At 39.7% G+C, this 17,274-nt stretch overlaps 1 protein-coding gene across 4 annotated transcripts in view; it reads left to right on the top strand.

The window, feature by feature from the left end:
• Window positions 1-12,913, top strand: part of REXO5 (RNA exonuclease 5) — a 37,840-nt gene extending 24,927 nt beyond the window's left edge. For 3 of the 4 annotated variants that reach the window (XM_049638381.1, XM_049638382.1, XM_049638383.1), the window contains 7 exons: window positions 3,894-3,998; window positions 4,477-4,614; window positions 7,470-7,562; window positions 8,192-8,408; window positions 8,639-8,826; window positions 9,791-9,909; window positions 12,650-12,913. In XM_049638381.1, coding sequence (XP_049494338.1) covers window positions 3,894-3,998; window positions 4,477-4,614; window positions 7,470-7,562; window positions 8,192-8,408; window positions 8,639-8,826; window positions 9,791-9,909; window positions 12,650-12,731 — 942 coding nt within the window. In that variant the 3' untranslated portion in view covers window positions 12,732-12,913. The remainder of the gene's footprint in view (window positions 1-3,893; window positions 3,999-4,476; window positions 4,615-7,469; window positions 7,563-8,191; window positions 8,409-8,638; window positions 8,827-9,790; window positions 9,910-12,649) is intronic. The other variant, XM_049638384.1, reaches the window with a different exon arrangement.
• The last annotated feature ends 4,361 nt before the right edge of the window (window positions 12,914-17,274 follow it).

A 17,274-nucleotide genomic window follows, 5' to 3' on the forward strand; every position in this document is an offset into this window, starting at 1 on the left:
GTGTGTTTTAAGGAACTAAGTAGTCCCATTTGTCTATTTTTGCTTTTGTGGCCTGTGCTTTTGATGTTATACCCAGGAAATCATTGACAAATCCATTATTATGAAACTTTCCTCTATGTTTTCTTCTAGGAGTTTTATAGTTCTGGACCTTACTTTGGGTGTTTAATCCATTTTAAGTTAATTTTTATAGATGGTGTAAGGCAAGGTTCCAACTTCCCTCCTTAGCATATGGATATCCAGTTTTCCCAGTACCATTTTGTTAGACTATATACTTTTGTCAAAGATCATTTGACCATATACTCAAGGTTTTACTTCTGAATTCTATTCTGTTCCATTGTTCTAGATGTCTGTCTTTATGCCAGTGCCATGTCCCTCTTTTCCTCTCTACTGTCTTCCTTTGTTTCCTTTGTGATTTTTTTTTGTAGTGACATATTTTGATATCTTTATCGTTTCCTTTTGTGTATATTCTGTAAATATTTTGTTTATAGTTATTACAACTACCTAAAACATCTTAAAGCTTAATTTCAGTTGCATACAAAAACTCTACTTTTATAAGCTCCACTCTCCCCATTTTATGTTATCGATGTTATAAATTGCACCTTTATGTAAAAGATGTAGCATAGGGAATATAGCCAATGATATTGTATTAGCATTGTACAGTGATAACTGTAGTGAGTGTAGCATAATGTATAGAGATGTTGAATCACTTATGTTGTACACCTGAAATTAATGTAACATTGTATGTCAGCTATATTCAAATTAAAAAATTAAAATAAAAAAACAGGAAAAGTTACCAATAAGAGTTTCAAAATGATTAAGTGAATGCATTTAATAATTAGTCAATCACATCTATATAGATTACATATTCATTAACATAGGAATAGCTATTTTTTCATGTTTTTGTCACTTAAATTTTGAATAAGAATTAAAAGTGAATTGATACACCAAGATTACCTTAATAGAGGTCACTGTATTTGACCACGTGTTTGCCTTTACTGGAAACTTTGTTTTCATGTGGCGTCTTATTGCTGTCTAACGTTCTTCCATCATGAAGGACTCCCTTTAGCCTTTCCTGCAGATCAGGGCTAGTTGTAATGAATTCTGTCAGCTTTTTTTTTTTTTTTTCCCTCCATTTTTGAAGCAGAGTCCTGCTGGCTGCAGTATTCTTGATTTTTTTTTTTCTTTAGCACTTTGAATATATCACACCACTCTGCTGGCCTGCAAGATTTCTGCTGAAAAATCCACTGATAAACTTAAGGAAGTTCCCTCCTATGCAAGGAGTTGCTTTTCTCTTGATGTTCTCAAGATTCTGTCTTTGATTTTTACTTTTGACAGTTTGATTGTAATATGTCTTTGTGTGGGTTTCTTTAGATTTATTAGATTTATCCTGGTTGGAGTTCTTTGAGCTTCTTGAATTTCAAGGTCCATTTCTTTTTTTCAGATTTGGGAAGTTTTCAGCCATTGTTACTTCACATAAGCTCTCTGTCCCTTTCTCTCTTCTTCCAGGACTCCATTGTATGTACATTGGTCTTCTGGATATTGTCCCATCTTAGGATCTGTTTGTTTCTTTTTTTTTACTCTGACTTGATGATTTCAAATGATCTGTCTTTACATTTGTTAATTCATTCTTCTGCCTAATCAAGACTGATGTTGTACTCCTTTAGTGAATTTTTCAATTCACTTACTGTGTTTTCCAGCTCCAGAATTTCATTCACTTTTTATGGCTGCTCTTTTTTTTTTTTTTTTTAACGTTTATTTATTTTTGAGACAGAGAAAGACAGAGCATGAACGGGGGAGGGGCAGAGAGAGAGGGAGACACAGAATCGGAAGCAGGCTCCAGGCTCTGAGCCATCGGCCCAGAGCCTGACGCGGGGCTCGAACTCACAGAGTGTGAGATCGTGACCTGAGCCGAAGTCGGACGCTTAACCGACTGAGCCACCCAGGCGCCCCTATGGCTGCTGTTTGTTGATATTCTCATACTGTTCATGCATCATTTTGCTCATTTCCATTAGTTGTCTGTGTTGTTCTCTTTTAGTTCATTCTGTGTTTCTTTAGGTTTAGTTTCTAGAATTTTATTTTGTTCATTTGGGCCATTTCCCCCTATTTTTTGTATGCCTTGTGATCTTCTTTGTTGAGATCTAACCATTTGGAAAAGAACCAACTATCTCTGCCATCATATGGCTTGGCATAATGGAGCAGATGACTTTCGGTAAATGCCTAGTACAGGTTCCAGGACCTCTGAAACCAATTTGAGGATGTGTCTTCTCGGAGCTTACGTGGGTACTTTTAGTTATCTCAGATTCCCTAAGGAGCTTGTCTGTTTCTTCTCAATTCTCATAACCTCTTACCCCCTTTGGCATCTGCCTATGAAACTGTGGCTCTAATGTGCTATGGTGATTGCATTTGCTTTCACTGGCTTCCAAACAAGGCTGCCAGTCCTAGTCCTGTTAGTTCTCTACGTCAGGTGAGACAGAAACTAGTCCCTCAGCGACCCTAGACTAGCCATAAAATTGGATGCAGAGTGCACTCTTATTTCCATCCAGTGGGAGGATCTCCAGTGGATCCTTCCTAGGATGGGGAGGAACATAGGTAGGCACATAAAACTGCATATTTTCCTTTCCCTTTTGCTGAAACCCCTGGGGTTTTTTGTTGGTCTTGGTGCTGTTGCTTCTCAACTGGTTTCTAGAGTTCTTGCAAAGGTATTCTGGTCTCTTTGTTATTGTTAACTTGGTGTCTTTGTGGAAGAATGAGGGCCTGAAGCTTCCTACTTTATGACCTTACTGACATCACTCCTTTTCAGGAATTTCTAAACAATGCTGCCAGTACCATCAGTGCTTTGAGCCAAGTGAGACAGAAACTAGTCCCTGAGGCAGCCTCAAGACAAGCCAGAATGTTGAATCTCCCAGTGTGGGGAGGTTTCCTCTGAGTTGTACTGTGCTAGGTTGGATGGGGGGAGGGGTATGAATGAGCATGCAAAACACCACAAATTTTCTTACTCCTTTCCATAGAATCCTTTCTTGATTTTATGTTGGTCTAAATGCTGTGGCTTCTCAACTGGTTTCTCACAGAATACACAAAAGTATTCTGGCCTATATTGCTAACTTCGTGTTTGTGGGAGAGTAAGGGCCTGAAGCTTCCTTGTATTGCACTTTGCTGATGCCACACTCTCTCTCTTTTTTTTTTTTTTTTTTTTTTTTAAGTGCTTATTTTGAGGATGATACTGTGCTGGAAAGAATAAGGAGTTTATAATACTCTTGGGAGAGGGTGGCATTAGTCTTATTATCTTTCTGCCAGGATCCTTAATTTCCTCCCTTATTTCCTTCTTTCCCTTCACTGCAGTGTCTCTAAGGAGGTATTACCTCTTCTCTATAGATCTTATCTTCCCCAAAAGCATTTCTCTGAGGCTGCCAAGCTTCTTCCCTTTAGTCAAGTGTTGTGAAATATCAAATTCGTGACATGTGTTCATTATTTTGGCTTTCAGTTGTGCTTTTTCTTTTTGGGGGTGATTTTGTTTGTACTTCATCTAAGTCTTCCATGCCTCTTGACTTCTTTCCAGTCTTTTAAGCCTCCTCTCCTTGCTGTCTTTACTCACAGGCTTTAACAGTATGAAATGGTGGGAGCTCTGTTGGAATTTAACTTATTTCTTAGAGATAATTTGGTTATAGTAGTCTCTTTTTCTTAGTAATCCTAAAGGCATGAATCCTGTGTGATGTTAATCATTCTCTTTACTGTTTTCTAGAAAGTTGTATGGTGTCACCATTTTCTTCTAGACCTTAAAGTCAGCCCCATATTGCTTTTTAATATGGGTAAAAAAGGCAACCTTGTTCATATTGTGGCTCACTTCTAGAAGCCACTAGGTTCCTGCCTCATCCAGGCTTTGCTGTTCTCTGCAGGTTCTTGAGCAGGCCAGAGTGGAAATCCCTCTGTTTCCCTTCAGCATCGTCCAGTTCTCTTTTGAACCTTTTTCATACAAACTCACTGAGGAGATGAACAAGAGGGTAAGTAAATGAGTTGTGCTAGATGATTTACTTAATGAGTTATAATCTCTCTGCATAAAGGAAAATAATGCATACTTTATTATGTTTGCTCTATATTTCTCCATTTTCTTTGTATTAATATTTTAGAAAACACATTTTTATAAAAATGGGAGTCAGACTATGTATACTATCATGCAACTTTACTTTTTCATTTAAGTGTATCATGTACATCTTTTCATGTCAGTACACAATGTTTAACGGCTGTATAGTATTCCATTTGTATACCTGTTATTTTCATCATTTGTGCTTTATAAATTTTTGCTATTCCAAATAGTGTGGTCATGAAATCCTTGTATACAAATCTTTGTGGATTTCGCAAGTGTTTGTGTTGAGAAATTTCTTGAATCAGAGTTATCCCATGTTTTGACTCACGATTTTTTTAGATTTGATTTAATTCTCTTACCACATTCACCTCCTTGCTGTATTGTTTTTCTTATAGATGAGGAGCAAGTGGACAGAGATGTCAACTGTTTATGCTGGGCCATTTAGCAAAAATTGCAACCTCAGGGCTGTGAAGAGGCTTTTTAAGAGCTTTGGCCCAGTCCGGTCAATGTCTCTTGTTCTTGAAACCCATCAGGTAATGAAACAGGAAAACTTAGATTTTCACCTTTGGATTAGTGTTGGAAATTCAGATGTCTACTGGGGCCATTCAGGTAACAAATGTTACTGATGTGAGCTTGATTGTCACCAACTGGAGTATGAGTCATGCTCTGTCTGATGAAGCAGTTCTTGACCCACAAGAATGTGTACCTAGTATTGCCAACCCTCTGATTTTTTTGTTTTGTTTTGAGAATCAAGAAATCTACCATCTTCCATGGGGCACCTGGGTGGCTCAGTCGGTTAAGCATGACTTCAGCGCAGGTCACGATCTTGTGGTCCGTGAGTTCAAGCCCCACATCGGGGTCTGTGCTGACAGCTCAGAGCCTGGATCCTGCTTTAGATTCTGTGTCTCCCTCTGTCTCTACCCCTCTCCCACTCACGTTCTGTGTCTCTCAAAAATAAAACATTAAAAAAATTTTTTTTAATAAAAAAAAATCTATCTTACAAAGTGATCTAAGTACAGAATCCTAGATATTTAAAATGTGCTTTTTCCTAATCTTTTATTAATGTCTTTCCTATACCTAAAAATATAAATAGAAATATCCCCCGGAAAGATGAACCTAAGGGATAAAAAGGATATGTCAAGGGACTGTAATTTCTTGCTAGAAGTCTTGATTTTTGTTTCTTTTTGGTAAAATCTACATAAAATTTGCCTTTTTAGCTGTTTTGAAATGTACAGTTCTGTGTTACTAAGTACAGTAGTACCTCCTTATCCACAGTCCAGAAGTACTTGATCTTCTTCCTGACATATGTATCGTCAGAATATCAGTAGTAACCTAACACTACCTCACAATGCCTGTGGAAGTTATTCACCTCACTTCATCTTAACCAGTAGGCATTTTATTGTCTCACATCATAAGAAGGATAAATACAGTAGAGTATTTTGAGACAGAGACCACATTCACATAACATTATTACAGTATATTGTTATATTTTATTATTATTGTTTTAATGTTTTACTGTGCTTTTGTAAGTTAAACTGTATCACAGATATTTATGTGTAGAAAAAGACATAGTATATACAGGGGTTCAGTACTATTTCTGGTTTTAGGCATCTACTGGGGGTTTTGGAATGCATCTAGAACTTCTTCATCACTCTGAACTGAAACTCTGTGCCCATTAAACAAGAATTCCAGGGGCGCCTTGGTGGCTCAGTCGGTTAAGCGGCCGACTTCGGCTCAGGTCATGATCTCACGGTCCGTGAGTTCAAGCCCCGCGTCGGGCTCTGTGCTGACAGCTCGGAGCCTGGAGCCTGTTTCATATTCTGTGTCTCCCTCTCTCTGACCCTCCCCCGTTCATGCTCTGTCTCTCTCTGTCTCAAAAATAAATAAACGTTAAAAAAAAATTAAAAAAAAACAACAAAAACAAGAATTCCAGTCCTTCTCCCCCAGACATGGTAACCACTATTGTGCTGTTTTTATGAATTTGACTAGTCTGTTATACATCACATAAGTGTACTCATACAGTACTTGTCCTTTTGTTTCTGGCTTATTTCACTTAGCATGATGTCTTCAAGGTTCATCCATGTAGCATGTTTCAGAATCTCATTCCTTCCAAAGCTAAATAATATTCCATTGTATGGATGTACTACATTTTGTTAATCCATTCATCTGTTGATGGACATCTGGATGGTTTCCTTTTTTTGGCTACTCTGAATAATGTTTCTGTGAACATGGATGTACAAATATCTATTTAAATCTCTGTTTTTAATTCTTGTGGGTATATACCCAAAATTGACAATTCTATGTATAATTTTTTGAGGAACTGCCATGCTGGTTTCCCCGGTGGCTCCACCATTTTACATTCCGAGTGCCAAGGGTTCCAGTTTCTCCATATTCCAGCTGACACTTATTTTTTGTCTCCCTTTTGCATTTCTATCTCTCTTTTATATGTCTTCTTTGGAGAAATATCTATTATCTATTCAAGTCCTTTTGCCCATTTTTAATTGGGTTGATATTTTATTATTGAGTTTTATCAGTTTATGTATTTTAGATATGCTTTTTTTTTTTGACAGAGAGCGAACAATTGCAAGCAGGGTGGGCAAAGGGACAGAGAGAATCTTAAGCAAGCTCCATGCTCGGTACAGAGGATGCAGGGATCGATCCCATGACCCTGGAATCATGATCTGAGCCCAAATCAAGAGTTGGATGCCAAACTGAGGGAGCTACCCAGGCGCCCCTAGATATGAAGTCTGCACTAGATACGTGATTTGCAAATATTTTCTCCCATTCTTAGGGTTGCTTTCTGACATTGTTGATAGTGTCCTTTGATGTACTTCTTAATTCTGATAAAGTCCAATTGTTTTATTTTCTTTTGCCAAATTAGTATCATGAAGCTTTTCTCTGGGAGCACTTTAATCTCCATGATGATGCTATACCTCAATCATTAAGCAGAAAAGCAGTCAATTTGAAGATGCAGCCTATCCAGTGGAAGCACTTAACCTCCCCAAGCTTATATGAAAGGTGCCTGTGTGAAATTAAGCTAACAAGACAAAATTAGTCTCTGTGACTTGCAATGAAGACTTTAGTGGTTCATAATACATAATATGAAAAGCAAGTTGGGTACTAAGATTTATTAGTGCTTTGCTGATACCACCCAGGAAGAGAAGGCTTCAATTTTAAATGACTAATAAAGGTTACTTATTGTCTGAGAAATCACTTAACGAACCTTGGTGATTTTACCTAAAGGTGATCTGCGATCACTGTCTAGCCCAGCACAGCAAAGAGAACATTTATTCTGATGGCTCTGGCCAGTAGTTTAGGGCCCTTTCCCAGTCCCTTCTTTAATAGTTTGAGCCTAGAAAGCAAAGATAAAATCTTGTTTTTTCTGCAGCCACATCTGTGTATTCAGTATGAAGTTCTGGAAGCTGCCCAGCTGGCCATAGAATCCTTGGATGGCATTCTGGTAGAAAGTACCTGCATCAAGGTAGGGGTCAGAGAAAGCAAAAAGCAGCACCCTTCAATCAGCCCTGACCTAGCATGACCTGTATTTACAGTACCCTAGTGTATAACACCACCTTGAGAAATGCCCTCAAGAGGCCCAACAAACACAAGATTTTGTGTTACGGAAAGCCTTCAGCCAAGCCCAGCATTCTTCTAGCAGTGACCGTAAAACATGACAGCTTTTGTTCTTGTCATAATCAGCCTGGCTACATTGGGATCTTCCTTGTACTCTTTATCACTCCTTAGACCTCAAAAGGTTTATTCTGGATGTTTTTCCATAGCTGCCCTTTCCTTTAACATTTAAAGAGATCAAATGGTGTCTTTAAGTTTCTTATTTAAATCATTTCATTGGGGTAGAAATCAGGGAATTCATTTCCATTGCAGGGTGTTTGGGGGAGAAGGAAAGGGAGGAGAGTAGATTTACACAAAAATATTTTCATTTATGTATTATTTATCTAATACAGAAGTTTCTACCATAGTCGTCTGCAGCATTTATCATTAACCTCTTTATATAGATAAGGAAACTGCAGAATTAAGTTACTTGCTAGTATATAATAGGCCTCGAAGTTGAAGTAGTGACTTGCTACCACTAATACCATCTTCCTTGGTTAGGTGCAGAGGCCTGTGACAGAGCTCACTCTTGACTCTAGCACTCTTGTGAAGGAGCTAGAACAAGATTCTGAGAACCGAGGTACTATATACCTGTCTGGAGTGAACCAAACCTTTAAAGAACACCTACTGCAGCAGTCCAACATTTTCCTTGGCCTGGAAGCTGTGATCTTGCCTAAAGATCTTAAAAGTGGAAAGCAAAAAAAATACTGTTTCCTGAGTAAGTCTAAACTACGCAATGTAATCTTGGGGTAATGAGATTAGGGATGGTGATAATGTGAGGTCAGAAAAGGTAAATGTTCACCAAATAAGCCCTCCTAGGGGACTGGACCAGGTCAGCAGCTGATTCTGCCCTCTCCTGGCCCTGGCAAGCTCCAACCTGGATGGGTACCATGGGGACCAGGCTTTATAAAGGCCCTTAATGACAGAAGGGGGTATTCTTGCTTTCAGAATTCAAAACTTTTGGCAGTGCCCAGAGGGCTCTCAACATTCTCAAAGGCAAGGACTGGAAGCTGAAAGGCAGGCATGCCTTAACCCCCAGGCATCTCCATGCTTGGCTCAGGGGCATACCTCCTGAATCAAGAAGGACCCCAGGGGTTCGTGTCATACCTCCCCCTTCAGAGCAGCAGGCCTTACAGGTGAGTGAGTGAGTGAATCCTGGGGTCAGAGGGGAAGGTAGCGGTCTTGGTTCACTGTCTCTAGGCATTGATTGGCCTTCTGAGGTTTACGGAAGTTAGGAGTCCAGCTCAAGTGACAAAGCCTTTGAGCTTTTTTTTTTTTCCTTCCCTGGCACTAGTTTTATTTCATTCTCCAGCTTCTTCCAGACCTAAACACATTTTTCTTCAAAATGTCTTACACTTTTGCCTCCTCCATACCTGCTAAAATCAGGCTTTTAATCCTCCAGATGGCTCTCCAAGGGACTTTGAGGGCCTGCTAACATAGGAGGAGGTTAAAGAGCTGGGCACGTCTTTAGTAATTCAAGGCTTTTCTCAAAGTGTAGTTACATATACAAGATGGTTTTTAGTGGTCATAGATGGACTTTTTATCCCCCCACTTATATATTAAGATCTTGCTTTTCTAACACTAAAGTATATATGGCAATCACACTGAACCTGTGACTTCTAGATAATTTCAATGAGGTGAGGGAACAAACTGACTCACTGTTAAAGAAAAATATTAGACGGATACACAAGCAGAAGGGTGAAGATAGAAGGTGAATGGCTGAAGTTTGGGGAACTCTATCCTAGTCTAATCTCCCACACTTAAGAAATAGAGGCCAGAGCTGGTGAGTGACTTTCCCAGGTCACAAAGATACTCCATGACAGGAGCCAGACTCCTTACTCTGGGCCTCTCGTTAGTGATGTGGTTCCCCAAAGTCAGGGCCCTGGAAGACCCACACAGAATACTCCTACTAAACTGACCTGTGGACTAGGGATGCAGGGATGGACAAAGAACCCTTAAGTATGGGCTTTAGCTTCAGATAGAGGATTTCCATAGAGCCTTTCCTGGGACCCCACAGTTCAAACCCTGAAAAGTTGCAGCCTCTCCACAGGTGAGCATAGGGTACTCTGGCTGAGTGTTAATACATGACTTTTATTGTAGGTTCTGAAGGTGGACCACCCAAAGATAGCAGCCTGGCGCTGGGGCCGGAAGATAGGAAAGCTCTACCACAGCCTGAGCCCGGGCACTCTCTGCCTCATCCTATTGCCAGGAACCAAGAGGTAAGGACTGAAGGGTTGTCCCTTCATGATTCTGGCTCCTGGACTTCAGCCGTTGGCCTTTTGTTGATGTTCTCTTTATCCATTTTACATGTATATGTCCTACAATTACTGTTTTTAGTCCCACAAGGAGATAGCTCATCCCAGTTTAAAGCCAGAGGTCTTAGGGCCTGCAGCCTCTATAGGACAGGAGGCATCTACCTAACCCCACTTGAGTAAAAAGTCAAAAAATTCTAGGGAAAGGCCTAGACCAGATAGGATCTTTCTCACATTTCAGGTGTTCCTGCCTTCTCTACCATCTCCCTCTTTGCCAAAGAGAGCCTGTTTTGCTGATTCTAAGCCTGAGGAATAATGGACCAGAACTCTGGGTCCAGTCCCAGCTCTCCTGACCACCTAGGTCAAGCCACTCATGTATCTCCTGACAGGTGGTCAAGCCACTTTCCCACTGTGGGTCTCAATTTCCCTTTGGTAAAATGAGAGATTTGGAGTAGATCAGTGTTTTTCAAACCTTCCAACTATAAAACCTTTTCATTAAAAGAAAAATTGCTGTTAAATCCTAATGCATAAAGATAGGCAGTTCTAGAATGAGTGAGTGGGTAGATGGATGAGCATATATATTGGGGGAGGGGGCAAGGGGGGCTGTAGCTCTTTTGAGCAGTTTGCAAATCACTAGATTGTATTTACTTCTGAAAAATTTCCTTAAAATTTTGACATTCTAGGATTCTTTTCCAGCCCCAAGGTCCCAGATGGCAGAACATGAATGCCTCAGGCATTAAAACATGGGATCAGAAATTAATTTCCTGTCATAAAATTCTTGTAACATGCATCTCAGGGCCACTAGTGAGATGGGCTACCTTTTGGGCAGCTTGAGAGAATTGCTTGAGGAACAGAAGCTGCCATTAAGTCTTTACATTTAAAAAAAAAAAAAAAAAAAATCTTAGACTGATATACTTTAAACAGGCTTTTGTGGAGGTTAACAGCACAAGGTGACCGTAAGTTGCCAAAAAATCTTTTTGGTTAAGAGCAGAGACTCTGAAGAACAGACTGACTTGCCCTGAGATAGTTTGTCAGAGCCAGTATGTGGAGGTGGGGGTAGAGTAAGGGTCTTCTGTTCTAGGTAGAATGCTTAGATTCTCCATTGTGTATGTAAACTAAGCTAAGAATAGGCCAAAGCTTTCTCCTTCCAGAAGTGGCCAGGATATTATTCTACAGTGGATGAGAGCTTGAGGAAGGGATCATTGCGGTCAGGGAGCAAAAAGGCTTAGGTTCTAAGGCAAAAGGTCCTAAGACACATCTAACAAGTCAGGAAAAAACTCTGGAAATAGCAAAAAGCCTACAGTAAGGAAACCTGATGTTACTTCTTTCTTTTAAAAGTTACATGTTAAGGGAGTGCCTGGCTGGCTTAGTCCAGTCCGTACAGCATGTGACTCTTGATCTAGGATCAGGAGTTCAACCCCCACACGTGGAGCCTAACTAAAATAAAAAAAAAAAAAAATTTAAAGTTACATCTTGATTTCTATAGCCATGTTGAGCATGCATTTCCTTAAACTATAAGCTTGCTGTGTGACTAAGTTCTCTGGGCCTTGTTTTGGCAACCGTCTCCATGATCCCAATGCCCTGGGAAAGGGTTAAAAGCACAGGAAGAAGGAGTAGCAGAGAATATAGGCTTCCTCATGCATGGAGTCTCAACTCTTAATCCTTGTATTTCCAGTAGATGCTAAAATGAAGATTTTAAATATTGCAATATTTGCCATAATTCATCAAACCCTTAATGTCAGACACTGTGCTAAATGCTTAGCACTGTGCTAAATGTGTTTTCAGTTGAGGTTGTTGAGTGCTCATTTAACAAGTGGAAAAAATGGTTCAGGTTAAGCAATTTGCTGAAGGCCGCACAACTAGCTAATAAGTACAGTTTACGACTTGAACCCTGATGGTCTGACTCCAGAGCCACTCTCCAGCACTCAAAGCTCCAGTCTTCCATGCCCAAAAGGCTAGTGCTTGTTAGCATAAGTTCAGACATCAGGTAGTGACAGATTCTGTGTTTGTTTTTGCTCATTTCCACCTGATTTGCCTTGGATAGCTCCTCAGCCCTCCAATCCAATTCTTTGAATATTCACTACAAGGTGGCAGGGAACTAAAATGTTGACTCCTAAATTCTAAACTGTACCAAGTGTTATACAATATGCATTATTTTGTCACTCAACTTGTTGAGCCAGTTTTAGGTCTATGAGCCTGGTTCTTTCTGAAAAGTGGACATAACAATTGTACCTGCATCAGTACCTACGTTAGGTACAGCGGCTCTTTTGAGGATTAAATGAGAATGCGTATAAAGTGCTTAAAATAATGCTTGGTACATGGTGAATGATCTGTATGATATATGAGGAAATGATGTATTTTATCAACCATTGTCTAAAGTCCTCACAAAAGCGTTGTGAGATCCTAATTTAGTATTTAATGGTTTTATAGTTGAAGACAATAGCCTCAGTTTGAGGTTATTCACCTTTGGTTGAGATGTGCCTCACATCTGTTAAATGGCAGAGCTGAATTGATTCTAGGCCTCTGGGACTGGTCAGTATTCTTTCTGTTGAATCATTTTCAGTAGGCAGCTTTCCATAAACTGTCTCCCTGCTTGTCCTCTGCCCCATACATATATCCAAAATAACTTACCACCTCTTACCTATGAGTCTGTAACCATTTTTTCAACCCTGTGGATTATAAACCTATCTTCACTCATTTGTTGCAGCACTCATGGATCATTCTCTGGCCTAGGACTGATGGGAATAAAAGATGAAGAGGAAAGCACCACCCCAAAAATATGTTCGTGAGTCTGACCATCATTTTCCATGTGCCATTTATCATCCTTTGTGGACAGTGGCAGAGAATGTGGTCAGGCTGCAGCTTCTCTGTCCAGCAGACAAGCTTTTGTGGAAATGGTGTACTACCTAAGAAGTTTAGTCCTAACGTTTATATGGCATGTACAAATTTTCAATAAATGCCTACAATTCAAGCATTCCTGATCTTAAGATGGGGTGAGGGAAGGAAACCAGTTTGTACTTTACTTTGTGTCAGTGGAAATTGTAGTACATGCTCATCGTAGGTAGCACTCCTATTAAATGGTAATATATAGGTAAGGAAACCAGGAAAAGGGACTTCAGTATGGAGAAAATTCAGCCCTTAATGCAGGTTGTCAAAGTTATACTATCTATGAAGCAAATTTCTCTAAGGCACACTTTTCTCATTGACAGCTGTTAAAAAACTGAAGGGAAAAGAGACTGAACTGAAAATCTGGCAGACCCTCCCCCGGCAACACAGGAGAGGAAGACTAATTAAGCTTTTTACCAACACTGGAAACACCCTTCCAATTCCATTTTTAGGAATGCTTCCTTCCCTTCAGTGAGACTGCAGTGTCACCCTTCACCAATAGGTGGCCCCATCACACCAGATCTTCCCCTTAGAACTGGAAGCTTCGATTTCAGTAAAAGCTACTGCTCTTTTTTATCACCTCCTAAAATATTAACATTCTGTGTTGGAAAGGACATGGGTACAGGCACACACAACTCCAAAACAGAGATACTTAGCTGCCCTCTAGAAAAGATGAACTAATCCAGTATACAGTATGTATCACACCAAAACCCTTATAAATTGTTTCATAGATGGGGACCCAGCAATTCCACTTCTGTAGGAATATCCTATCATAATAGGATAGTTTTACATAAACACCTACGGAGCAGATATCACAGAGTGAGCACAGTGGAATTCTTGGTAGCTATTAAGTGGAAGTGAACCTCTGGATACAGACTGACTCTGAATCCTAGCTTTCCTACATATTGTATGAACTTGAATAACATTTCTGTGTTTGGGACAGTAATGGTACATACCTACCTTATGGGATTTTTGTGAAGATGTGATTATGTATTCCCAATATATGTTGTAGGAAATATAGAGGGTTACTGAATAGTGTGTGTAGTTTGTAGAAAAAGGTACACCAAGACATGCCTAAGTTTGGAACAAAACCTGGAAGACTGTATGCCAAATGTGAACAGTGTTTTTCTCTTACTAGTGAGATTGGAAGATTAGGTTTTACCAATTGCTTTTCTGTTTGGTTTTAAATCACCATATATTTTACAACAACAATATTTAAATTACCTCTCAAGGTTGGGCATATAAGGCAGTGTTTAATCCTTTAACTTCTGTTAAGAGCTGGCCCTCTGTAAAAGTTGGGAACCAGGAGCCAGAACTTAAGAGCTTTGATTTAGGATGGAGACACAACACTTAAAGCTCCCTTGTAAAGAGGAAAACTCTCCAGGTGTACTGTGAGGCCCTGAGACCATCTTGAAGTTGACAATGCTTCTGGATTCTTTCTCCACCTCCAGCTGAGCTCCAAAGCTATAGGAGCTTAACTGCTGTTTACTTTTTGAGACTCCAGTCCTGAGACAAATTAAGTGTCTGCCTTTGGATATGGACAGACCTCTGCTTCTGGGCAAGCCACTTAATCTCATCTGAGTAGAGTTCCACAGCTTATAAAATGAGGCCATATCTTTTTAAGGATTATTGTGAAAATTCAAAGATCCAGCTTGTGGAATATGACAGAATAGTGGGCTATATATGACTTTCCCTCTCTGAGCCTCAGTTACCTCACCTTTAAATGGGGACATTAGTACCTAACATAATAAGGTTGTTATGAGGATTAAATTAGGGAAAACCCACATTAAGTCTTCAATAAATGACATGTTACTGAGAAACATTTTCCAAGTGTGGGATCACAGAACAGATTAGGCTCCATGTGCCAAGAGCCCTGCCTTTGCTCCTAGGAATAGCCAAGATCATTTCCTTCTCCTGGATGGGAGGTTTCCCAGTGGGCCCCCAACTCCAGAACTCGGCAGAGTTGGGCCTAGACCATAAGGTCTCTGAGGCCTCAAGTCTGCACACTCTGTTCTTTCAGCTGATGCTCCCACCTTTTGGAAGCCAAAGCTGCCAACTTGGCCTCTTGCAAAACACACATTCCATTCATAAGTGCATTTGTGCATTTTTCCTCCCACACCCTTCTAGGCAGCCAATGCAGAGCTGCCAAGGCAGCTGCTGGAGAAGCAGCTTCTCGTTTGTGGGGGAAAAAAGCAACTCCCAAGAGTTTTTACAGAACTCTTGGTTTAGGCTTTGAACATATTACTCCCAAATTTCTAACCTCCTCACCCATAGTAGAATTATTCAGGACACTTAGCCATGTGCAATTTCCTTTTGTCCCCCTTTTTGTAAAAAACCTCTTCCCTATTATAAAGAGGACCAATTAATGGCAACTTGGAAAATCCAGAAAAGTTAGTCACATCTGTTCCTACCACTTAGAGTCAACAAATGCCCCTATTTTAGTCTATCATACTTTTTCCATTATTTAAAAGCAGAGATTTTAACAGCTGCATAATATTCCAACATGTTGATATGTGCCATTTATTTCTAAAACTGCCCCCTATTGTTGACACTGAAGTTGTTCCCAACTGATGCTACCAATTATATCCTTGCACAACATCTTTGACAGATAATATTTCTTGAGGAAACATTCCTAGAAGTGAAATTATTGGGTTAAAGAGTATGGACACTTAAGGTTTTTTGTTTTTTTTTTTTTAATTCCATATAAGCTTTTACCTTGTGTTTACTAACATGGATTTGTTTCAAATCTTGCCAGTTTGATAGGTTAAAATAAAAATTAAAAAAAAAACTTTTCAGTACAGCTTTAATTTCTATTTATTTGAATATCCTGTAGATTCACATCTATTTTTTTCAGAAGCTTTTTGGCCAGTTGTTTTTCTTTAAGGTCTCCCTATAGATTAAGTACAGTGTCCCATTGGTTTATTATTGTAAAAATGTTTCTACTTTTTTAAGATAGTTTTAGAAGTCTTTTATGATTTGTTCTATTTGCTCTTGTATTTAGAAAGTCTTCTTGATTCAGAGATTAATAGCCACTGACAAGTGTGTGTGTATATATATATTTTTAAATAATTTAATTTTTACACTTTTATTCTTCCTGTAATTTATTTTGGCATGTGACAACTTTTCCCCAAATATTTATATTTTTACCCATTTATCTATCTCTACTTACCCAATCACGGAGGATGTGTCCTTTACTATGTAAGGCCATGTATGCAAGAGCCTGTGTCACTGTTTTCTTCTGTCTTTTCTTACAAAAGGTGCCTTACCATTTTGTAGCTCTATATTTTAACATACTAGCAATTTCAGCAGCACCACCCCAGATAAACACAGGGCCATGGAGAGTCCCCATCAGCATGGATTATACAACACTACAGTCAGATGCTTTGTTGTTGACCGCACTGCTGCCATATTTCACTAGGACTTTTTCAGCACCCCTAAGGCAAGAGAATCAAGGTTGGAACATTACATAGGAAGAATATAAAGCCCAGATAAGAGCCTTATGGCTTTCAAAAGACAGGGCCTCCTGAGAAGTCATAGCAAAGGAAAGGAAATGGGAGAAGTTGGGCTGGCTCCCTTACCTTTCCTTTCCAGGCAGACTAATAACCCTTTTGAGCCTAGATCAAAACCCAGAGCTAAGAGAGGACTTCTAGAGGCAACCCAACCATGTGCTTTTGGCAACTGGATTTGAGAAGAGAGAGAAGAGGCCAGTGCTAGGGTGATTCTTCTGTATGTCTCTGGACCCTTAGCACTACCTTCTGTTGTATCTCTCTTGCTACGAACTGTCCATTCTATATGCAGAGTTAAGCTCATCTCTGGTGTGAAGTTGCTTGCCCCTCATCAAAAAATAAATTGGATTTTAGCCCTATATTATCTATACAGCTGTATAGCACCATAACAACACTTTGAATAGCTCCAGGCTCTATATAAGCACCCAAATCAGTATCTTTCACTGTGTAATTCTCCAGACCTCTGTTTGTTAAGGCCCTGGCTGGGCTTAATACCTCAGAAAGGCCAAAGCACAGCAGACACAAGCCCAAGAGCCAATTGGGGAATAAGTACATGTTTTGGAGATGCACTTTAAGCGAGGGGAAAAAAGTCACCACTCCTCCCCTAGGTTTCCTTCCAGCCTCCATCTGATGCTAACCTTGGTAATAAGGGTAAGAGAAGAAAAAAAATTCCAGTTCATTGAGGAACCCTATAACCCTGTCCCTAGCTAGAGGATGTAGCCATGACTCCCAAATCCTTTCCAACTGAAAGGAAAAACAAAAGCACATCTAGTCCCACCACTGTACTTACTTATTTTTAGGAGATACCAACATGAGGCTGGAAATCTTTAGGAAGGTCATTAGGGCCTCCATCAAAGAAGTGAGTAAGATGGCTGGCCAATAGCTTTCCTGAATACAAACAATAACAAGACAGAAAATACAATGAAAGGAAGCTAAGGGT

Source organism: Panthera uncia, chromosome E3 (assembly GCF_023721935.1).
Source record: "Panthera uncia isolate 11264 chromosome E3, Puncia_PCG_1.0, whole genome shotgun sequence".
Classification (NCBI taxonomy): domain Eukaryota; kingdom Metazoa; phylum Chordata; class Mammalia; order Carnivora; family Felidae; genus Panthera; species Panthera uncia.